Source organism: Pogona vitticeps, chromosome 1 (assembly GCF_051106095.1).
Source record: "Pogona vitticeps strain Pit_001003342236 chromosome 1, PviZW2.1, whole genome shotgun sequence".
Classification (NCBI taxonomy): domain Eukaryota; kingdom Metazoa; phylum Chordata; class Lepidosauria; order Squamata; family Agamidae; genus Pogona; species Pogona vitticeps.
Window position 1 is genome coordinate 145750112 of NC_135783.1, and position 22075 is coordinate 145772186.

General features: G+C 41.0%; 1 protein-coding gene across 3 annotated transcripts in view; it reads right to left on the reverse strand.

Annotated features, from left to right (window-relative positions):
- ATP7B (ATPase copper transporting beta) overlaps positions 1–22075 on the reverse strand; it is a 61273-nt gene that overhangs the window by 20282 nt on the left and 18916 nt on the right. For all 3 annotated transcript variants that reach the window (XM_073002322.2, XM_073002320.2, XM_020788066.3), the window contains exons 2-10: positions 17591–18809; positions 14446–14694; positions 13537–13700; positions 11565–11726; positions 6275–6351; positions 5554–5728; positions 5201–5434; positions 4369–4460; positions 3215–3342 (exon numbers count right to left, since the gene is read on the reverse strand). In XM_073002322.2, coding sequence (XP_072858423.2) covers positions 3215–3342; positions 4369–4460; positions 5201–5434; positions 5554–5728; positions 6275–6351; positions 11565–11726; positions 13537–13700; positions 14446–14694; positions 17591–18764 — 2455 coding nt within the window. In that variant the 5' untranslated portion in view covers positions 18765–18809. The remainder of the gene's footprint in view (positions 1–3214; positions 3343–4368; positions 4461–5200; positions 5435–5553; positions 5729–6274; positions 6352–11564; positions 11727–13536; positions 13701–14445; positions 14695–17590; positions 18810–22075) is intronic.

The window sequence follows — 22075 nt, forward strand, 5'->3', positions numbered from 1 at the left end:
CTCCAGTACTTTGGTTATCTCATGAGAAGAGAAGACTCCCTGGAAAAGATCCTGATGCTTGGGAAAGAGTGAAGGCAGGAGGGAAAGGGGACGACAGAAGACAAGATGGTTGGACAGTGTCATCAAAGCTACCAACATGAATTTGACCCAACTCCAGGAGGCAGTGGAATACAGGAGGGCCTGACGTGCTCTGGTCCATGGGGTCACAAAGAGTCGGACGTGACTAAACGACTAAACAACAATATGTCTGAAGAGATGAGATTCAGAGTCCTTGCCATTAGGCGGGGAGCAAGAAAACCTGCCTACTCTCCTTGTTATTTTTTTTTAACAACCACAGTTGCATTGATATCAGACGTAATTGGATCAAAGCTCAATGTACGAGAGTTAATGGAACACAGCACAAGATGACTCTCTTTGCTGATGATACCTTTTGCTATATTCAGAGAACCACAACTCAATGGTGCCAGCCCTAAAGAAGACACCAGAGCTTTTTCAGCAGCACACAAGTTTCAAAATTAATTCTACAAAATCACAGTTTTGCTTGAATATGACAACTGAGGAGCAGTCTGAACTTCAAAACACAGTGGGCATCCCATTTTTTCTGTTTCTGTACTACTTTGGTAATTGTAGTAACAAAAGAGGGAGAAACTTTATAGGCTCTGAAAACCTACAATTACACTGCTAATTAAAAAACTCAACAAATGGCAGTGTCCAAACCTCTCATTACTTGAAAAAGTGTAAGAATTGCAGCAGCAAAAATGTGTGTACTGCCTAAGTTTATGTTCTAATTCTTGATATTACTTGGATGCAGTGGCATAAATTACTATGGGACTTCACTGCAACAGGGATTCTCTAAGTATAGACCAAATTACCAAATATAAAAAGGAGGCTAAGCTGCTCAGATTTAGGGATTGACTAGACAAGATATTGGTTCTGCTGTTCGTGTCATGTTTCTTGTTCTTCTTTTGATATTCATTCTGTCAGCTACAAGATACTAGTACTAATCATTAGTAGAACTGTTCATTTGGCATTATTATTATTATTACTATTATTATTATTGTTGTTGTTGTTGTTGTTGTTTGTTTGTTTGTTTGTTTTATATGCCACCCACTCTACCCAGAGGTCTCTGGGCGGCTTACAACAATTAAAATTCAATACAATAAAAGATAAAATTATTAAAATACAATTAAAATACAATTAAAATTGCCATCAGGACCCACAGTTGATGTTATTTCAATTAAAAGCCTTCTGGAACAGGAAGGTTTTGACCTGGCGCCGAAATGTCATCAACGTCGGCGCCAGACGAATCTCAGTCAGGAGGGCATTCCATAGTCTGGAGGCAGCAGCCGAGAAGGCCCTTTGTCTACAAGCCATCCCTCTTACCTCCTTGAGCGACGGCTCTTTCAAAAGGGCCCCCTGGCTAGATCTTACCTGCCGGGTAGGTTCATATGGAAGGAGGGGGTCCTTCAAGTATCCAGGGCCCAAGCCATTTAGGGCTTTATATGTCAGAACAAGCACTTTGAATTGGGCCCGGGCAGCAACTGGTAACCAATGTAACTTATACAGAATCGGCTTGATATGTTCCCTGGCGGCCACACCACTCACCAGCCGCGCCGCTCGATTCTGGACCAGTTGCAGTCGCCGGACCGTCTTCAAAGGCAGCCCCACGTAAAGCGCATTGCAGTAATCTATGCGGGATGTTACCAGTGCATGTGTAACTGTCATGAGACTCTGCTCGTCCAGGCAGGGCCGTAGCTGGTATAATTTCCGCAGCTGAAGGAAGGCGCCCCTGGCCACCGAGTCCACCTGGGGTTCCAGTGTTAGACTGGGGTCCAGGAGCACCCCCAAGCTGCGGATCCTGTCCCTTAGGGGGAGTGTAACCCCATTCAGGGCAGGGAAATGGCCCTCCAGCCTGTCCAACGAAGCACCCACTAACAGCACTTCTGTCTTGTCAGGATTGAGTTTCAATTTATTAACCCTCATCCAGTCCATTATCAGGTCCAGACACGAGTTCAGCACAGAAAGCGCCTCACCTGGACTGGTGGGAAATGAGAGGTAGATCGGCATATTGCTGACTCCTCAGCCCACCATTTTGTTCAAATGTCAGGGTTTGTCTTTTTTGCAGTCTTCCCAGTCACATGATTTTATGTTTCTTTTATATTGTGTGATAATCTATGTCAGTCATTTGGGGGCTTTGTTGGACATGTCCAAATGACCACCCGGTGCAGGTTGTGTCGTGGTGTGGAAGTGAACCATACTCTTTTTGCCTGCCTTCAGCTCATACTGGGAAGGGCCTACAACTGGAATGCAATTAGTTAATTGTGTTTTTAAGAAAAAAATTTCTCTTAGCTTAGTGGTTTAGCACTAAAGCACGATTTAAAAAAGGGCATCCTGCATATTCACACTGTCAACCAATGACAGTTCATTAAAAGCATTAGGTGAAATCTAACTGTTTCTGGAACAGACAATCTAGCCATTATCTGTTGTGTGCTGAATCATGTCAATATTTCTTTACCCAGCGTGTTCTTAGTTTGTGGAACTCCTTGCCACAGGATGTAGTGATGGCCTCTGGCCTAGATGCCTTTAAAAGGGGATTGGACAGATTTCTGGAGGAAAAGTCCATTGCAAGTTACAAGCCATGGCGGGGATGTATAGTCTCCAGGCTTCAAAGGAAGGTACTTCAAATGCCAGATACAGGGGAGTGATATCAGGAGACAGGGATCTTGTGGTCTCGTGTGCTCCCAGAGGCATCTGGTGGGGCCACTGGGGGATATAGGAAGCTGGACAAGATGGGCCCTTGGCCTGATCCAGCAGGGCTCCTCTTGCGTTCTTATGTAGTATGTTATCTCAGTACTGAATAGATAATGTCTCTATGTTGATTTCTTAATCTGAGGCAATTCACTTCCAAAGGTGATGTTAACATCCTGCCGGCATAATTACAGAAGAGGATTTTGGTCCATGTTGGTAGACATCAATACAGTCTGTTCCCTACATCCCCCCCCCCCGCCCGCTACTCTTGAGGGTTGAAGGATGAGCTGAAGCAGAGCATGCAATGTAAATGGGAGGGGGGGTGAGAGTTAGGGTTATATTTATTCACTCCAATACTATTTTGCTTTTCCCTGATGCACCTACATAACAATCCTTGTTTCTACCATTCACAGGCCTGGCCTCAGAAGCCCAGTATTGCAGAATTATGACAGAAGGCAGACATTACCAGTGATGAGAGATTCATCTGCCATAGAACTGCCTTCAATCACTTTCCCATCCACTGGGAATTTCCCTCCAGGTACCACCTTGACGATATCGCCTCTTTGGACCAATTCAACAGACACTTGTTCCTCCCTATTTAAAAAAACCAACAAACCTCACAGTTAAAAGATGTGTTACTCCATTTTACCAATATTATTTGGAAAAAATGAGGAGGATAGACAGTCAGCAGTTGAAAGCATGCATGGAGAATGACTGATAGACTTCCATATGCTTAATGTGGCACCCAATCATTGGGTCATTAATGCACTAAAGTCACCCCAGGGAAAATGCTAACACTGTTGATACTTGGATAGGGGTCAGAATTCCTGGATGCCCTATAGCTCTACTAAGCTCCCTAATGTATACATTGTACATTATAAAGGATTTTGGACATTTTTGTCCCCAAGCTTAGGGGGGCATTCAGCAAGTACATTTTTTTAAAAGGTGTGAGGAAGGAAGAGAATTCTACACTAGCTGAAGCTAAGAATGTATTCTCTGTCCCCTACTGCTATTAAGCAAAGCTACTTCATTTGACTCAACAATAGCAACAACACTTAATTCACAATCATTTCTAGGTTTTTCTCATATAAGAACTGTCTAGTTTCTCTCTTGCTCTGCTTTCCTACCAGGGAACCTGTTTGTTTTGCCCAAGGTAGGAGACAATTCTTACAGGTGAATTTTACATTTTCAAAAATGGCAGGATCAACTGGCATGCATTCCTTGTTTACTAGAAGTCCTCAGCAAAGTCTCAGGTGCAAACTGAAACAACCATATCAACTGGCAGAGTCTAATTTAAATGCCTGCAATCCTCTTCCTTTCCCGTTTCATCTCAATAGAGTGGTATAGTAGTACATCTGCAAATGTTGTTCATGATAGCCCTTAAGTCAAACCACTGCACCCCCTGCAGAGTCCAAAAAGGCAAGCTATTGGATTAGTGCATATCAACACATAAGGAGCAGGCATTTTATAAAGTCAATGGCTCTTAAACATTATACTGTATTAAATGCAGCATTGCTTCCCAGAAGCTAGCAGCACCCAACATAGGACATTTTCCTCTGAAGTGCTTTTCAGATATCATGGAAGAGCTCATGACAAATTCACAAAAACATACTGACATACCTGATGATACAATTGTCAGGTCCAAGTGTCACTACAACAGCTTCTGTAGCTTGAAGAGAGATTAATTTGGCAAGCGCCTCTGATGTTTTGCTCTGTGGAAGAGGGACAGATTACAGATTGGACGTCACAATACTCCATTTTCTGTTCAGTCACCCACAATCTAAGATACAAAGGGAGGCAACTGTGAGCCTCTGAATGAATGAATGCCTCGTGGCGCAGTGGTTAAAACGCTGTACTGCAGCTAAAACTGTGCTCACGACCTGGGGTTCAAATCCCAGGTAGCCGGCTCAAGGTTGACTCAGCCTTCCATCCTTCCGAGGTCGGTAAAATGAGTACCCAGCTTGCTGGGGGGGCAATGTGTAGCCTTTATAATTAAAATTGTAAACCGCCCGGAGAGTGCTTGTAGCGCTATGGGGCGGTATATAAGTCCAATAAATAAATAAATAAATAAATAAAACTCTTGTCAGCTAAGCCAATGATGAAAGATTGATTGGAGTTGCAGGCCAAAAACATCTAGATTGCCACAACTGTTAAAATCTAAAATATCTTCCCATATCCTATATGTTAAGATTACATGGACTTCCATTGTCTCTCACACAGCTTCTCCTTCAAATCAGCAAGTGTCTAACTTGCCCCTTCGTGCTTTTTCTGTCTCCTGCTGTATGTTACCTGTATATTCTGTATATTACCAAGCATCCATGACTTATTATCTGCTTGCAGTCTGTGATTTTAATAGTCCGTTTCTAAATAGCTTTGGAGCTGCCCCAAGCTCCTGGGGGAAAGAGTTGGGCATAAAATGTGGGATGGATAGATAGTCAAGAGATACACTGACCTTTGCTATATGTTCCAGCCATCGCCCAAGAGCTATGAACACAAACAGCATTGGAGGAGTGTCAAAAAAAGTGACAGGACTTCGCTCCGCCTTTTCAGCAATGGCAACTATCAAAATGGCGCACGAGTAGGCGTAAGCTATCGAGGTGGCCAGCACGATAAGGACATCCATGTTGGCCATCTTGTGCTTCAGTGACTTGTAGGCTTGGACATAGAAGTACCATCCACCAAGGACCTGTCAGAAGAAAGCAGTTTGTATTCCCATCATTCTCCCTAGATGGCTCCACCAAGCCTTTTATAGCCAATTATGTCATGAGAAATTGAAGATAGAAATAAAATACTCCAGAACGGTACCTGAACCAAAGTGCAAAGGACAAAGAAGAGAAGGTTTAGAATAGATAATCCAGGAATGACATTCTTCTCCAGCACCATGGATTCAGGATGGTCACCAGAGGGTATCAACATGTAAATCATTAAGCTCAAAACTGGGATACCAAAGAGCAGGCTCCACAAGAACGATTTCCTCCACCTGAAAAGGAAGGGAGTCAACAGCATTCAAGGGTAAGCCTTCCCTGGCAACTTAACAGAAACAATTATTGTGCAATGTCACCTTCTACTGATGTGAGTGTCAACTAGATGGCTGCTGAACCCGGAATATGGATCTTGGCTTTCATGCTTCATTGCTATTTATACATAAGCACATCTAGTTATCTAAATATGAAAGAAATATACTGAAAACCTCACTAACTGCCACTAACATGGAATAAAATAAATCGTTTAAACAGGGAAGAGAGGGATAATTTCTAGTGACATCTAGATCTAGATTCTGGGCAAAACCTTGTTGCTGTGTAAACCAGCTCCCAACTCACTCACACAACAGGACTTTTCTTCTGCTCCTCTGCCCTGCTCCAGAGGTTCCCCCAACCTGCAGAACTGATTTTGAAGCCCAACCACAGATTGCAGGAGAGAGGAGGAAACACTTTTCCCTGTTGCTAACGGAAGCTCCTCTACTAGTTAGAACGTCCCATTGTTTGTTATTGGTCAGCCACACCATTTCATAGGCAGCTTTACTTACTGTTGGATCTCCTGCTTGTGATCCAGGTTATGATCCTTTGGATCTCTTTTAGCCAAAGATGCCTGAAAACCAATGCCCTTTAAAACAAAAAGAAGTGAGGGGAGGGGGAGACTCTGTGAACCTAAACTATAATAAAAACTAAACAAGCAAAATCAGTGTAACTGATGGCATTTCATTCATAAGCTGCTGTTGTTTATGAAACTCCCAAAAGCTGGACTGTAGAGTTGCTTCTGGATAGCTCAGTGGTTCAGGTATGGAGTTCGATTCCCCACGGTGCCTCCTGCTAGTACAGCCAGTTTGTGTGGCCTTGGACAAGCTGCTCAGTCCCAGGTCACCCTTTCAGAAGAAGAGAATGGGAAACCACCTCTGAGTACTCTCTACCTAGGAAACCCTTGGAAAGGGTCGCCATAAGTCAGAGTTGACTTGATGGCACTTGATTATTATTAGCATTGCTTCAATGTATAAGGCTCTCATTTACGGTATATGAAGACTACAAGCCTTGCAAAAACATCAAGAATAGCACCTTTTGCAAAACAAATGTGGTTACAATAGCATTTTTAACAAATCATAATTATTTTCAACAGCAAATTCAAGAATTATTTTTGTAGCTTTTCCCCTTAAATCTCTATTTCAACCTCTTTTTTTAATTTTTCTTTTTCTTTTATTTCTAAAGAATGAAAAGACAATCGACCATTTTACAAATATTAAATACAAAACTATTCCTCACATTTCTCCAAATCACATATATACCTTTCCCCATCACCTTTTAAAGAAAAATTGACCAACAATCAAAGTCTCTTTTCAAACCACATGTCACTATTTTATCGGCATATTTTAATAATGGCTTCCAGTTTTCCGTGAATTTACTATGGCTTATTTCCCCTCTATGTACTCTAACTTTATTCGTCATTTTTTCCATCAACAATGTATGCCATATTTTACTTGTGAATGCTTGCAGTGAGAGATCTTGGGCTTTTTTCCAATTTTTAGCTATTTCAGATCTTGCGGTGCCTATGAGATTTGCAATTAATTCTTTATATTGTAGAGTCTCATTTCCCTCCATGAATAATGAAAATAACAATAATGTTTCATTAATTTCTATTTTTTGATTAGTCAGTGTTTCTATCCATTTAATTACCTCCAGCCAAAAAGTTTCTATTTTGGGGCAAGAGATCCACATATGTTCCAGAGTTCCCTTTTGTCCGCAGTTCCTCCAACATTTATCAGATATATCTTTATTAATTCTGTGTAGTTTTGTAGGGCATAGATGCCAACGGTGCACTACCTTTAGAACCGTTTCTTTTGCACTTGCTGAAATAGATTTATATGGATATTTTTTCCAGATTCCTGTCCAAATTTCTTCAGGTATATTAATATTTAAATTTGTTTCCCACACTGTTTTAGATCCTCCACCTTTTCCATATTCTTTTTCAATAATGCTTTTATATATTAGTGAGGTTAATCCTCTCTTTTTATTTTTATCTTTTTGTATACAATATTGTTCAAATTCAGTTAATGTTCTTAGAAGGCCAGTTTTTCGTTGTAAGTGAGTAGCAAAACTTCTTATTTGTTTTATTTGTAGCCAATTGCTTTTTATTTGCTTTATTTTCTCTTCTATTTGCCTGATAGTAAGTGGTTTCCCTGACTCGAATAAGTCATTAATTCTATATATTCCAATTTGCTTCCATTCCTTAAATTGTGCATATTTTTCTTTAGACTTAAAATATGGGTGATCCATAAGGGGACATAAAGGGGATACTGGGGGGGGGGCAATGTTTTACTATGTTTTCTCCATATCCTTAATGTTTCAGAAATGAATGGGTTCTGTATTTGTTCTCCTTTTCCAAGTGTTTTTGTAGTATAAATATACTTGTTTACTATGTCCATTTTCATTTCACTTTCCATTTTAACCCAATCTGAATTTGTACAAGTTTCGTCAATTTGTATAAATTAATAATTTGGTTTATTTGCAAAGCTTCATAATATTTTTGGAGCTGTGGTATCCCTAATCCTCCCTTTTGACCCTGTCTGTATTTGACACTATTTATAAATCTTATCTTCTTTCCCTTTCCTGCAATAAAATTTTCTAGCTTTCCTTGCCATAGTTTTACTTTTTTTGTATCTGTCTGTAATGGGATATTTTGGAATAGAAATTGAAATTTTGGTAATATATAAGATTTAATCAGAGCAATTCTCCCCAGCATTGATAAGTTCAAATTGACCCATTTTGTCATTTTTTTTCTTTTGCAAATTTAAATAGATTTTTATAATTTCTGTAGATTAATTGATTAAGATTTTTTGTTACCCATATTCCTAAGTATTTAAAACTTGAATAACATAACCCTAATTGAGATGCTTTTCTAATTTCCTTTTGTTCCCTAATAGGGATATTTAAACATAATAATTTAGATTTTTGGAAATTAATTTTTAAACCTGTATATTGACTACACTCCTCTAATATTTCTTTCAAATGTTCTATTCTTTGTAACGGGGTCCTCCAAAAAAAGGAGCATATCATCTGCATATAAGTTTATTTTGTGTTGTCTATTTTTTGTGGACAGTCCTCTAATGTTTTCACTTTCTCTTATTTTTGTCGCAAGATGTTCTATTATTAATGCAAATAGGATTGGAGACAAGGGATCGCCTTGTCTAGTTCCCCTACATAGTGTAAATTTTTCAGATTCCAATCCGTTAATAAGTACCGTAGCACCTGCTCCTATGTATAATTGCTTTAAAACTTTAATAAAAATTTTACCCATATTCATTTTTTCCAACAGATCAAACATGAATTTCCATTCCACCCGGTCAAAGGCCTTAAGGGCATCCAGTGAGAGTATTGCCATCCTCTTTTTTTCTTTATTGGCTGTGTATATAATATTCAATACTCTCCGGATAGCATCACGCATTGGTCTTCCTGGCATAAACCCATATTGGTCTGTGTGAACATATTTAGTTACAAAACTACTTAATCTTTGTGCCAATATTGTTGAAAAAAAATTTTGATCTTGATTTTGCAATGTTATAGGTCTGTAAGATGAAGGGAACATTGGATCTTTTTCTGGTTTCAATATAGTTATTATTCTGGCCGTATGCCATGACTCTGGTATTTTGTCACCTCCCAAAATTGAGTTAAATAGCTTTAGAAGATGTTCTATGACATCTTCTTCCCATACTTTATAGAAATCAGCTGTGAATCCATCACAGCCCGGTGCTTTTCCTTTCTTAAGTTTTTTGATAACTGAATGTATCTCAGTTTTCGTTATTGAGCTATTTAAATAGTCTTTATGTTCCTCTAGAATTTGGCTTATTGGTAATGTTTGTATAATTTTTTTAGTATTTATGTCCGTTGTTACTTCTGATTTATATAAATCTTTATAATATTCCATGAATGTAGAAAGTATTTGTTGCTGTGAATTTACCGTTATTCCTTCCTTCGTTTTTAATGAAACAATTGTTCTTTTTGCTGCCCTCTTTTTAACTGCATGTGATAGCAGTTTAGTGTTTTTATTTACATGTTCATAATATTCTCTCTTTAAATAGTTCATAGCTGTATGAACCAATGCTTCTAACTCTACTCTAGTTTTTGTTAATTCATTAAGTATATTCTTGGTTCCTAGTTGTTTATGTTGTTCTGTTAATTTTTTTATTTTACTTTCTAATTGTTCTTGGAGCTTATTTCATTCTTTCTTTATTCTAGAGGTTTCCATAATAAAAATTCCTCTTAGGTAGGCTTTTAGGGCATCCCATAGCAATGCTGATTTTATTTCTGCAGTATCATTTATTTCATAAAAAATAATTTCCTTCTTTATTTTTTCAATGATTTCAATATTTAAACACAAGGCGAGTGCAGCAATTAACAGACAAACTCACAGAGCAGGAGAATCGCGGGAGACGTTATAACATCCGTCTGAGACATTTTAAGGAATCTGAGACAGGAGAGGAGGACGTAAAACAAATAATCTTAAAATGGATTCAAGGACTTTGCCCAGACCTTGAAATCACTCCCAAGGATTTGGATATAGCTCATCGGGTTGGGAGAAGATCAAAGAACTGGAGAAGGAACATACTGGTGAGATTTGTATCATTTACAATAAAGACAGACGTCTTCCATGCTTTGAACAAATCTCTGTTTCAACCTCTTAGCATAGATTTTTCCCTAGAAAATGGCTCCACATTTATTACAGTACATTCAGAAGTCATATTTCATATTTTGTTATTTGGGGAATTTCCTGATATCAGTAAAAACAGGAACCAGATTAATACAAAAGTTCAGCATACTCTTTAAAACTGTTATACTGTAGTTCTAACTGTTCCTTATTTTTTCCACAACAGTTTTGCAACCAGGATGATAATCCTGATTTTTCAAATTGTAGGCTGCTGCTAATCTACTAATTTAATAATAACCACTTTTTTTTCTTTTAGAAGAGTGTTAGTCTGTGCTAGCATGTCATACAAAAACTAAACAAACATAAAAGAAATAAAGATGACTAAAATACTGTAGCATCTTAAAGACTAACTGCCATATTTTCCTGTGAGCTTTGGTGGACAAGTCCACCTCCTCATGAAGAAATTAGTTTTTAAAGTGTCAGCATGTGTTTGTCTTGTTTTGGTTTTTTGGCCTTGTTTATTTTATTTTTTCATTCATTTTTGCCTGACACACTTTTTTCTTTAATGCTAAAACACCCATCTAGACCCTGCGAAAGACCCTGATGTTTGGGAAAGTGTGAGAGCAAGAGGAGAAGGGGACAACAGAGAACAAGATGCATGGACAGTGTCATTGAAGCTACCAACGTGAATCTGATGAAACTCCGGAAGGCAGTGGAAGACAGGAGAGCCTGGCATGCTCTGGTCCATGGGGTCACGAAGAATCGGACACGACTAAATGACTAAACAACAACAAAACACCTGCACCACGTTTACTCCCAACCTTCCTTATAGTAAACCACAATATGCTGCAGCACAAGATATTGAGGATTGGGAAGTTTCTATAAAATGCTCTTCTATCAGTTTTGCTTTACAGAAATGTGAGGGATGTTCTTCATTGTACCTGTGATCATGTTCCAATTCTCCGGCCGCCTGCCAATTGTGAAACCCCATTTAATCTTCCAAAAGCACAAGAGAATGACTGATGTTCACCCAAGTGTGAAACACACAACTGAGAAGATCACAGTTTTACTATTTCACAAAATACCTACCTTACTGATAACTAAATCTTGAAGCTTGCATCCAAATCTTAGCTGCTACAGCATTCTCAGTACAGAGGCTTTCAAGTTTTGTTTTCACAACTTACCTGAATAATCTTTATAATGTCTCGAGGACCAACCACTTCAGGGTCAAAGCGGACATGGGCCTTGGAGGTAGCCAGCACTACCGATGCATGAAGAACGCCAGGCGTTTGGGTAAGTTTGGATTCAATGTTATAAACACATGAAGCACAGGTCATTCCTAGGATCTAAAGAGAACTGCAAATCAAAGTCAACAGGGAAAGGCACCTCATTCTATTAGATCACCAGTCCTTCCACCCTACTATTCCACCCTGGAGTTGGCTGGCAGTGGATCTCCAGGGCATGAAGAAGAGTTGTTTCCCTTGAGATCCTTTAAACTGGAGAGCAGACGAGCAAGCTTGCAACAAGATGGCCAGTTTGGAGCAGGCTGGATCATGCTAAACAGGGGCGCTTTGAGCTTTGGTATGTCATATGCCGCAATCCTCACATCTGCATGCAAGGATGGGATGGTTTCAAGGCAAGAAATCACACTGCACCCCAAACGACCCTTTTAGCCCATTTCCCTCTTTATAGGGAATGGGGGGGGGGGTTACAAATATAATAAAAAAACTCTCTCCTTGTCCTCTGTCTGTGGAGAATGCTTTTTATGTTATTTAATTTTTATAAAAATATAAAGTAATTATAGATTTGTTTTAATAAAATGAAAGTGGCTTTTAATTTTTTTAATGTGGAACAGCACTGAACAGTCTTGCTAATCAACCAATTCAGCATTGGACACGAGGGATTTTAAAAAATGCATCTTCTTCTGTCTCCCCCTTCATGGGGGAGCAGGAGGAAGCTTTAAATGTCCTAATAACTACAGTAATTAACTCATAAAGCAGCTTAAGCAAAGTGACACCCAGGAATCCACTTTATTTTGACTCTGTTGATCACACAAGCTGGAACTAAATTCAAATAGAGCTATCCCACTTGCACTAGAAAACAGTCGCCCTGGACAGGGAGTACGTGTAGGTAGGCATGGATAAGGGATGATCTGGTTCAGGACTGCCCGTACATCACATGATCTCCAGAAAAAGGAGTGAACCAGCTTGTCCACAAAGCTCACCAAACTGGAATGAGACCCCATCTGATTTCACTCTCAATTTGGGGACCACCGCATATAGACCAAGTGTTTTACCACTAAAAGCTGCTGGAGTCCAACATCTCCAGAAGGCTCCAGGTAGAAGACAAGAAGGTCACGCAAATTCACACCAGCTAATTTCTCAGATGTCACATGCACTTTACACATCTTCTTATTGGCTACAGACCGTATCAGCCTTATTATCCAGGACTTGTGCAGTCAAAAAACTGAACATAAATTCTGCAACTGAAGACACCGAGCAGCTCTGCATGGCTGAAAACATTCTTAATCTGTCTTCAGTCCTTCCCACCCCACCCTTGGGGGCAATTCTAGCTTTCATGCATGCCATTAATATTTTGAACTAAAATAGATCCTCGCTTAGGATTTAGCATTTCACCTTTCTGCTGGAGATCAAAAGGCATCCAGCTGGAAATAAAATACATTGCAGAAGTTTTATGTCCAATTAAATAAAAACATTAACAGTTTTATTTATACATAAAAAGGCAGTTTAACACCAAGACTAATTGTTGTCACTGGTATATGAAGCTGTTATTCACTCCCCCCACCCCCCGAACATTAAAGATTTGTTGCTGGTGCCTAAATACAGGATTTGAAAAATTCAGATGACTCTAAAAATCAAATAATGAAATCCTGTTGTGGAACTCTGTGTATCTTCAGCAAGCTGCCAACTAATTAAAAGCAAATCGCTATTGATTAAAGGCAATTTTGGGACGCATGCAACTTGTACACAAAGCGAAGAAGTTGTGTATAACCCAAAATTGCCAAAGGAAGCTTCTAATCAGTGATGACTTTCAGCAGTAAGCTGTCATGCTGGTTGACATGGGGTTTTTAAAAAAAATATTGTCTTTACAAGCGCTGATGGAAATACCTGTATTTGTATTTCTTGTGATACTCACTATAAGATCGATACTGCCATTTGCACCGGGATCATCTTCTATGACTGAAGCTCCGAAACCCAAGTTCTCAATCAACTGGGTGATTTCAAGAGGCTCAATTCTGTCTGGCTTATATTTGACCTCAACTTTCCCCGCCATCAAAGCAACAAGTACAGACACTATTCCTGAAAAAATACAGTTGTATCAGATCCAAAACAATCTAGTTAATGGCTCAGCAATCTGCCTGTGAGAGCAGTACTCCATCCTGCCCTACGGTTAATTTTTAAATGTATTTTTAATTTAGGCTACTGTTTGAGGAATCCCAACGTGGAAGTGAGCCTGAAATTGGTTGCACGCACTTCCAAGGTGTTGTAGCGGCATATAGCTTTACTCATGTCACTGCCAAGCACATCACAAATGAGACTGTATTTGATGTAGTAAGTATAGTTTCGATTTTATGTAATACTCTAATAAATGTTGCCTCGCATAGGCTTCCAATTAAAAAGAGTTTAATTTATGCAGGTTTATTTCTTCCACATAACTGCAGTCTGGGTACATTATGTAGCCTTATTAAACATACCTTCCTTTATGAAGTACTGTATAAATGAGACTGTATCTATTCCATAAATATAACCTCATTTATAAATATAGCACTGCAATAAATATTTAGTCATTTAGACAGTTCTCCAATATACTGTAGCTTCATTGTGCAGTGCTTCGAATCTGTAAAATGCTGGCACCCAATTTCTCAGTCACAGCTGCACTCATGTCAATTAGGCTTCATTCATTCCAACAGAATTATAAATTTCAATCGAACAGGTTGCAAGGCCACTGCCTACACCAGTAAGAAACCATGTTGGGTAACCCAACAATCGCTGAATGCTCAAAACACCAGACTAAACTATCATGTAGGGAAATGAGTGATTTTACCATCCTCTTTTTGCAGATTCTTCTCTATGCTTGATACACATGATGTGCACGTCATGCCTGTGACCAATATGAAGCATCTTTCAGTTGTTCCTGCACTGGGAAGCTTTGGAGGGTCATGATCTATGTTCTTTTTCTGTGAGAAGTCTTCTCCATGTGACAATACTGGGGCAGCTTTGCTTGCCAAGGAGGAAGAGGCGGGTATACTGGGCTCTGTACCACCCTTAGTAGATCTCCCGGTGGTGGTGGCATCTTAAATAAAACCATCACAAGTACATTAATGTGAACAACACAGCATACAAGAAAACCCTGACTAAAAGTTACAGTGGACCCTCTACTTACGGAATTAATCCGTATTGGAACGGTGGCTGCAAGTCGAAAAGTCTGTAGGTCGAATCTCCATTTACCTACAATGCATTGAAAACCGATTAATCCCATAACTGGCAGTTTTTATTCTATTTTTGTTCTATTTTGGTTTTTTTCTGGTCTGTAGGTCGATTCTCCGGCTGCAAGTCGAATCTAAATTTTGCAGCCAGAGAAGTCTGTAACTCGAAAAGTCTGTAAGTCGAGCTGTCTGTAAGTCGAGGGTCCAGTGTATTTCAAATAGGATTGTAGATTGCATTTGAAAACACTATTACTGTATTCATATTACATTTCTAAGAACATCTAAAGATAGTCTAAGAAGGTTTCAGGAGAACATACATTAAGAAGACAAATCCCATAAGGAAAGACTGGATGCTTCGCTTATAAAAGCTGGGAATAACAGGGAAGAGTGGTATCGACTTGCACTTATTTAAAATAATGTCACAAGCTTATATCAACCAAAGATGATAGTTCAAGCTACAGCAGTGTTATATTATGGGAAGGTTGGGAACATCTGGCCTTCCAGATCTTGTTGCACTTCAACTCCTATTAGTCTAAAACTGTCTGGCTAATGGTGAGGGATGATGGAAATTTTAGTGGGCAGCATCCAGAGGCTCCTCCACAGCGCAGTTTCCTCTGTCCTGCAAACCAGTGGGGTAGGTTTAGATGGAAACCTTTTAAATGGCAGGTGAATACTATATTATTCTGACATTTCCTTGTCTTAATGAAGGCCAAAAATATGCTGGTGTAGGAATCCATGTGGGCATAGTATTTATTATCTTTTGCTAATACTTAGACTTGGATCAGAGGAAAAGGGATAAAACTGGAGAGAAAGGTGAGGACAATACCAGGGGGAGGAGCGGACGTTTGTGAGAATCTTGCTCCCAATGGCTTGACACTGAACCTGGGAGAAGGATATGAGGTAAAATACATCCCCAGACCCATTCAGGTCCATAGTGCACCTCAAAGGATTGCCTCCTCTCTTCTTCACTATTTAGACCCGCAAGAGATGACAGAATGAAGGCCCCACAGAGCAAGAGGAGTCACTGTATGATTTAATTGGTACTCTTTCTATTGTTTTTCAATGCCTCTGAGCCACTTTGAGGGCACAGCAAAGACTGCGAGTGGAAGCCAATGAGCAGCATCTCTGGCTCGGCTGCACAGTCCCAATTCAGCGCTGTGTAGCCATGCTGCCGTACAGTTTAGAGGAAAGAGTGTCTGCAACTATATTAATGGCGTACACATTGTACCCAGTGTGCTATACTTTAGTCACACCGGTAGAACTTACATCTCGGCTTGGCCCAATATATTCTTCTTCTGGATGTTAACCAGTAGAAATAGACATGAACCTGAAAAATGACTGCTCATGATGGTTTGTGGCTAAATGAACACATTCATATTCTGGGTGGTTCACAGTCCATAGTAATTTGGGCCCATCTTTGCCCCTGCCCCACTGCTGTTGCCTAGTCTACGTACCACTGCTATCACCACAACTGCCATTATCACCTTAGTCTGCCCACATGGCCCAGAGAGGCAATGTTAGCAGCAGAGAAGGTGCCGGATTACAGCCTCTGTATATGGGCCCACTGACCAGCTGGTTGCCAGGAAAGCCCAGTGCTGGGTCTTTCCTGGTAACGCGCTGGCTGGCGTGCGCATATGCAGAGGCAGCCATGCAGCTCCTGGCAAGGAAGCCAGGTTGCTGCCTCTGAGCATGCGCCCGCCCCCCAGTTGATCGCCCTCATCAGCTGGGAGGTGGGTTTGTGCTCAGAGGCAGCCCCCCCCGGCTTTCCTCCCAGTGCCACTGCCTCTGAGGGCGGTACCTGGGGATCACGGCGTCCTGGGCAGTGGCGGCAGCAACAGCAGGAGACATGTTCTAAATTCTGAAAATGTAACTCTTTATCTTCTCGTTATTCAAAGCTAACTTTTAAAAGTTTTATTTTAAATTCCTTTTTAAGAAACTAGGACAACAAAAGTAGCTGGCTTATGATAGAAGACACACTCAAGGCCACACAAATCATGTACTTATGAAATTAATTAAAATGCAGTTTTACCACAAAAAGGAAAGAAAGCTATCCCTTATTATCTTACAAGTCTAGCAGGATGAACAGAAGTAGCAATATGTTTGAAAGAAGAGATTGTGATCCATGACAGCTCACACAAAAATCTTTTTTTTTTTTTTTTGGTCTTAAAGCTGTCAGAATACAGTGGTGCCCCGCTTCGTTATGGGGAAACATCACTAAACGGAACGGAAAAGCCCACTGGAACATTTAATGCGTTCCAAATGGGCCCAAAACTCACCGTTCTGCGATGTTTCCCCATGTTCCGGCGGCCATTTTGGGTTTTCCGGCAGCCATTTTGGAACAGCGAATAGCTGTTCCCCCATCGCAATGCGATAAAACATCGGTATGCGATCGCATTAGCGATCGCAAAATCCGCACTGCTATGCGGATTCATCATCAAACGGTGTGCTCGTTATGCGAGGCACCACTGTACTTCTGAAAATCCCCTAATATGTGTTAGTTATGCCACATATGTCCTTTATCTGTAAAAGGACTCTTACCACAAATTGAAAGTTATCTCTTAACAGCATCACAACTAGCATGGCTTTGTTATTTCAAAAAGCAATTAATTACAAAAAACACATTATTATAACAAGCTGCTTCCAAACTCTAGGTGTTTGTTGTCCCACTGTCAGGAACAAGTTTGATGTTCCATTGTTAGGATCTGAAGATGAACCAGATCCTTCCCAACCACAGGACTCTTTGATAAGATTGGTTTGTAATACCTATTAGGACAGAAGCATCAAATCCCATGTCTTCTATAGCAGCTCGCAGATCCTCAGGTGTGGTTACAACTGAACTGTAAGATATAGTTGCCGTCCCTTCTGTTAAAGACACAGAGATATGCACCACCCCTTTCTTTTGGGACATGGCACTTTCAATGGATTTCACGCAGGAATTGCAGGTCATTCCATCCACCTTAATTACGGTTGTGCTGGACTCGCTCTGTGTTTCTACTTGGGGAGAGCTGCTAGAGTGACAAGGCAAACAGAATGTTGTGTTTGAGACAGTTGGTCCATTATGGCTCCCAACGTCAGCAGACAAGGATACTTTAAAGTTGCCCGGAGGAAGGGCTTGAATAGCTTGCTGCAAGAAGGATGGAGTAGTCAGTTTTTTGTCAAACTGTATAACGGCATTTTTCTGTTCCAAGGACACTTTGATACATCGTACCCCAGGCATGTCTGAGACTGAACCTTCAATGAGATTGACGCAGGATTTGCAGTGCATCCCTTCCACACCCAGCACCACAACATCCGTTGCGCTATTTCCCATCATATCTCTGTCACCATCAAGCCCGTCAGGGGTTCTTCCGTTTACCTGCCACAATCGTTCCGTGTCGATCAACCCAAGATTCAAGGGGGCTTGCTTGTCCTTGATAGCACTTTCATAGCCCAGGCCATCTATATTATTCTTTAATTCTTCAGGTTTAATTCTAACAGGATGATAAGTAATGGCGGCTTCTTGGTTGGTGAGGGAGACTTTGATTTTCTTTACACCATGCAGTTTCCCAATCTTTTCTTCAATCGTGTTGACACAAGACTGACAGGTCATGCCTTCTATTTTCATTTTAATGAAAGCTTCTCCTATGCCAGGCGCTGAAGACTGCTTTGTATCTCCTGCAGTGGCATCAAGCCCCAAGTCTTTTATTTCCTGGCAGATCTGATGGGGACTTATTTCTGCTTCCAAATATTGTATCACGGCCTTACTTCCCTCCAGAGACACCTTAGCACTCACAATTCCTTTTACCTTGGAAATGTAGCCCTCAATAGATTGGACAGACTCCTGGCCAGTGATACCCATGATATGGAGAGTAACGGTGTTCACTGGAGAAGGGAGAGAGGGTGAAGGCTCCACGTCATCCACAAAGCTAACATTGTCAAAGGCAAGCCTGTGCTTCATTGTTGATGCTGATAGGGAGGCAGGCGAAGCATGCCCAGATACCGCCTGGAATATACAGAGAAAAGAAGAAGAAGCAAATATATCATATTTTACGTTTGTTGTTGTTCCAGTATTGCACACAGCTAGTATTGCACACAGCAAGTAGAAGGGTAGCTGATGCACCAAACTGGGATTGCATCTGATTATTCTGCTAAGCTGTGTTAGGCTGCTGAGAAATGACTTTAGGGGTGGATAAAATAATGACTTTCATGGGGCTAAACATTGATCTTCAGGGAACTGAACCTTCTTAGTAAATAAAGAGTGTTTGCTCATTGGCAGCTGGATTGTTCCAGTACAGCTATAGGCCAACTGGATAGGTTTCAGCAGTGTACACACAGAAACACACTGTGTACAAGAGGGTAGACCATGAGCTCCATCACCAGGAAGAATGGCCTCTTGTGAGTTTGGGGAAGAGCATGAGACAATAAATCCTATATTCTTCCTCCTTTCACATTTGCTCTTTGTCTTTTACTTGAATCATTGCCAGATGCCTATAAAACAGATGAGAATTTAGGAAACAGTTCAAACAGAATGGGTGCATGTTTGCAAAAAGATCATTTACTGAAAGGTATGAATTATCCTGTTACAGGAAGGTTTGTTGTCTTAGGAGACCAACAAGTTCAGGGCATCCAAGCGATCATGAAAAATTGTGAAAAATCTTTTGACAAGCGCCTACATTGAGTTCTAAATGTCCTTTCCCATCCCCAGTCTTTCCAGTTTAGTTTTTCTATGCCATGCTTGTGCAGTTCCTGTCAAGCTGCAAGACAAAGCTGCCAAATTTCTACAGAATTTAGCAGCAGCAGCAATACTACCATCCAAACAGTAATCATATTGTAACGTTAAATATATCTCCAACATTTTTTTTCAACATGGAATTGTTTCCCAGACTTTTAAATTCTTATATCAATTCTGAAACAGAAGAGGGAAATGGACTGTGGCTGGACTACAATTCTCATCAACCCTAGCCAACATAGTTTATGAGTAAGGATGATGGGAGTTGCCGTTGAATATACTCTAATGAGATCTGTGTTGGCAACCCGTTTCTGTAAGCATTCTGAATGCCTCTGTCACGTTTTATCCCAAGTTAGTTGTGGGATAAACAAATGGCAGTCATGATGACTCAGTATTGGCTGCTGGATGCTGAGCTCCATCAGGTCTGAAACTGATGCTTATAAAGTTAAACATTTAAAAGTTTGATTTTTCAAGGTTATAGTCCAAAGCACCCTCACTAGGATTCAGTTTCACTGAACTTACTGAAATGGTAGAACTCACATCTAAGTAAATACTCTTTATTGGCGATAAGATTTATATTACAGAATTTAAATTACAGAATTCAAATCTGTAGATGTATGAAATTTCATGCCAAGTGCTAAATCAGGCATAGTAAACAATGCAAATTTGGGAAAGATAGGTGTGACGATCGCCGCACGGCACTCATGCCATTCATAGTCATGAGCTAATTTGCATGAACCTATGAGAGGATTGGCGAGGCGGAGTCAGCAGCTATATGAAGGTTTGGCGGGAGAAGGAGGAGTCAGATAGAGATTGAGATTGGGATGAGATCCAGATAGAGATAAGGGCTGGTTAGTCAGAGAGAGAGAGAACAGATACAGAGTGATAAGACTGGTTAAGAAAATAGGTAGAGAAGGTGGTAATGATTTTGCAAGAGAAAAGTACGTACTGAGAAAACTGTTAATGATTTGCTTGTGTACAATGTTTATCTGAAGAACTTCTGTTATTATTAAATCTGCTTCACTTCAATAAATAAGTTCTGTTTGTATTCCCAAGACAAGTGATCTGTGTGAGGGTTCAAACTTTACCTCCTCCGGTTTCAAAAGAGACACCGGGGACACTCTCTTTGGAAAATCAAAACTGTTTTATTGGAACATGTAACAGCAAGTCTGTATGCTCAAACTCAACTTCTGCATGGTTTCTCGTCGCCAACGGGACCCACGAGGGCATCCAAACATCTTTATTAAAGGGGTTACAGTTCAAGTCATTCCAAGGTCCCTTCACAAACAGGTTGCTGCTTTCCATCTCCACAGCTTTAGTCTTAGGGTTCAATAACGGGGTGGTCTCTTCATCTTGCCCCTCTGACTCATCTCTTCTTCTCCTTGAAGGGGGGGGCACAGTCTATCAGGAATCCCCTCCTCTGGGCTTCCTCCAGACGCCATAACCAACGCTCCCTTTCCTCCCTTTCTACTACCTCTCTTTCTTCCCAGAGTCTTCTGCGCCACTCTCTGGCTTCTGACTCACCCCAGTATGAGGGACGCTGAGGCAGCTCCCTTCTCCGTCGGTAATCAGCCTCTTCCCTAGGGACCCGTACCTTCTCCCATTTTCCAGTCCACGGGTCCTCTACCCATATCATTTCCCACCCCCCGGTATTACATCCACCTCCTCTTTTATATCTCCCATTCCTGCCTCTACGATGGACTTCCCCCTTTCTTCTCTTCCCGCCAACTCACCCCCAGTCTGAGTGGCTACTGTCATCTTTGACAGTTCTCGCTCTAATTCACGAGTATCAACCCCCCACTGTATAGTCTCGACGGGTGGGGTAGGTGGGTCTGTCTGCGCCTCTTGCTCCTTTTTGAGGTAGGACGACACTCCGGCGAGAGAGTCTACCCTGTCGCCTCGTGTCTCACAATCTGACAAATGTAATTTATATTGTGGATTGAGGTAAGCGAGAGGAAAACCCGACGTGAGACTTTGTGAGGGCAAAACACACAGGTGCCACAAAGGGTGAACGCCACAATAGGGATACTGTTTAACAAACTGAAATACGCCCTGGATCAATTTCAGTCGGGCTTCAGGCCATACCATGGTACGGAAACAGCACTGGTTGCCCTGTTTAATGACCTGCTGGGGAGGCTGATAGGGCAAAACGTCTCTGTTGGTCCTCCTCAATATCTCTGCTTCCTTCGGTCAACCACAGTATCCTCCTGGGGAGGCTCTCTGAGCCAGGAATTGGTGCTCTGGCGCTTGTCTGGCTCTGATCCTTTTTGGAGGACCGTCCTCAGAGAGTACAGCTTGGGGAGAGTGTTTTGGTCCTGTGGAGTCTCAATTGTGGGGTTCCACGGGGATCAATTATCTCCCCAATGCTGTTTAATATGTATATGAAGCCGCTGGGCGGAGTCATCAGGGGGTGTGGGGCTTTGTGACATCAGTATGCTGATGACACGCAGCTCTACATCTCATTTTCCCCAACAACAGCGGATGCTGTTTTGTTCCTTCAGTGCTGCCTGGAGGCTGCATTACAATGGATGCAGATGGAC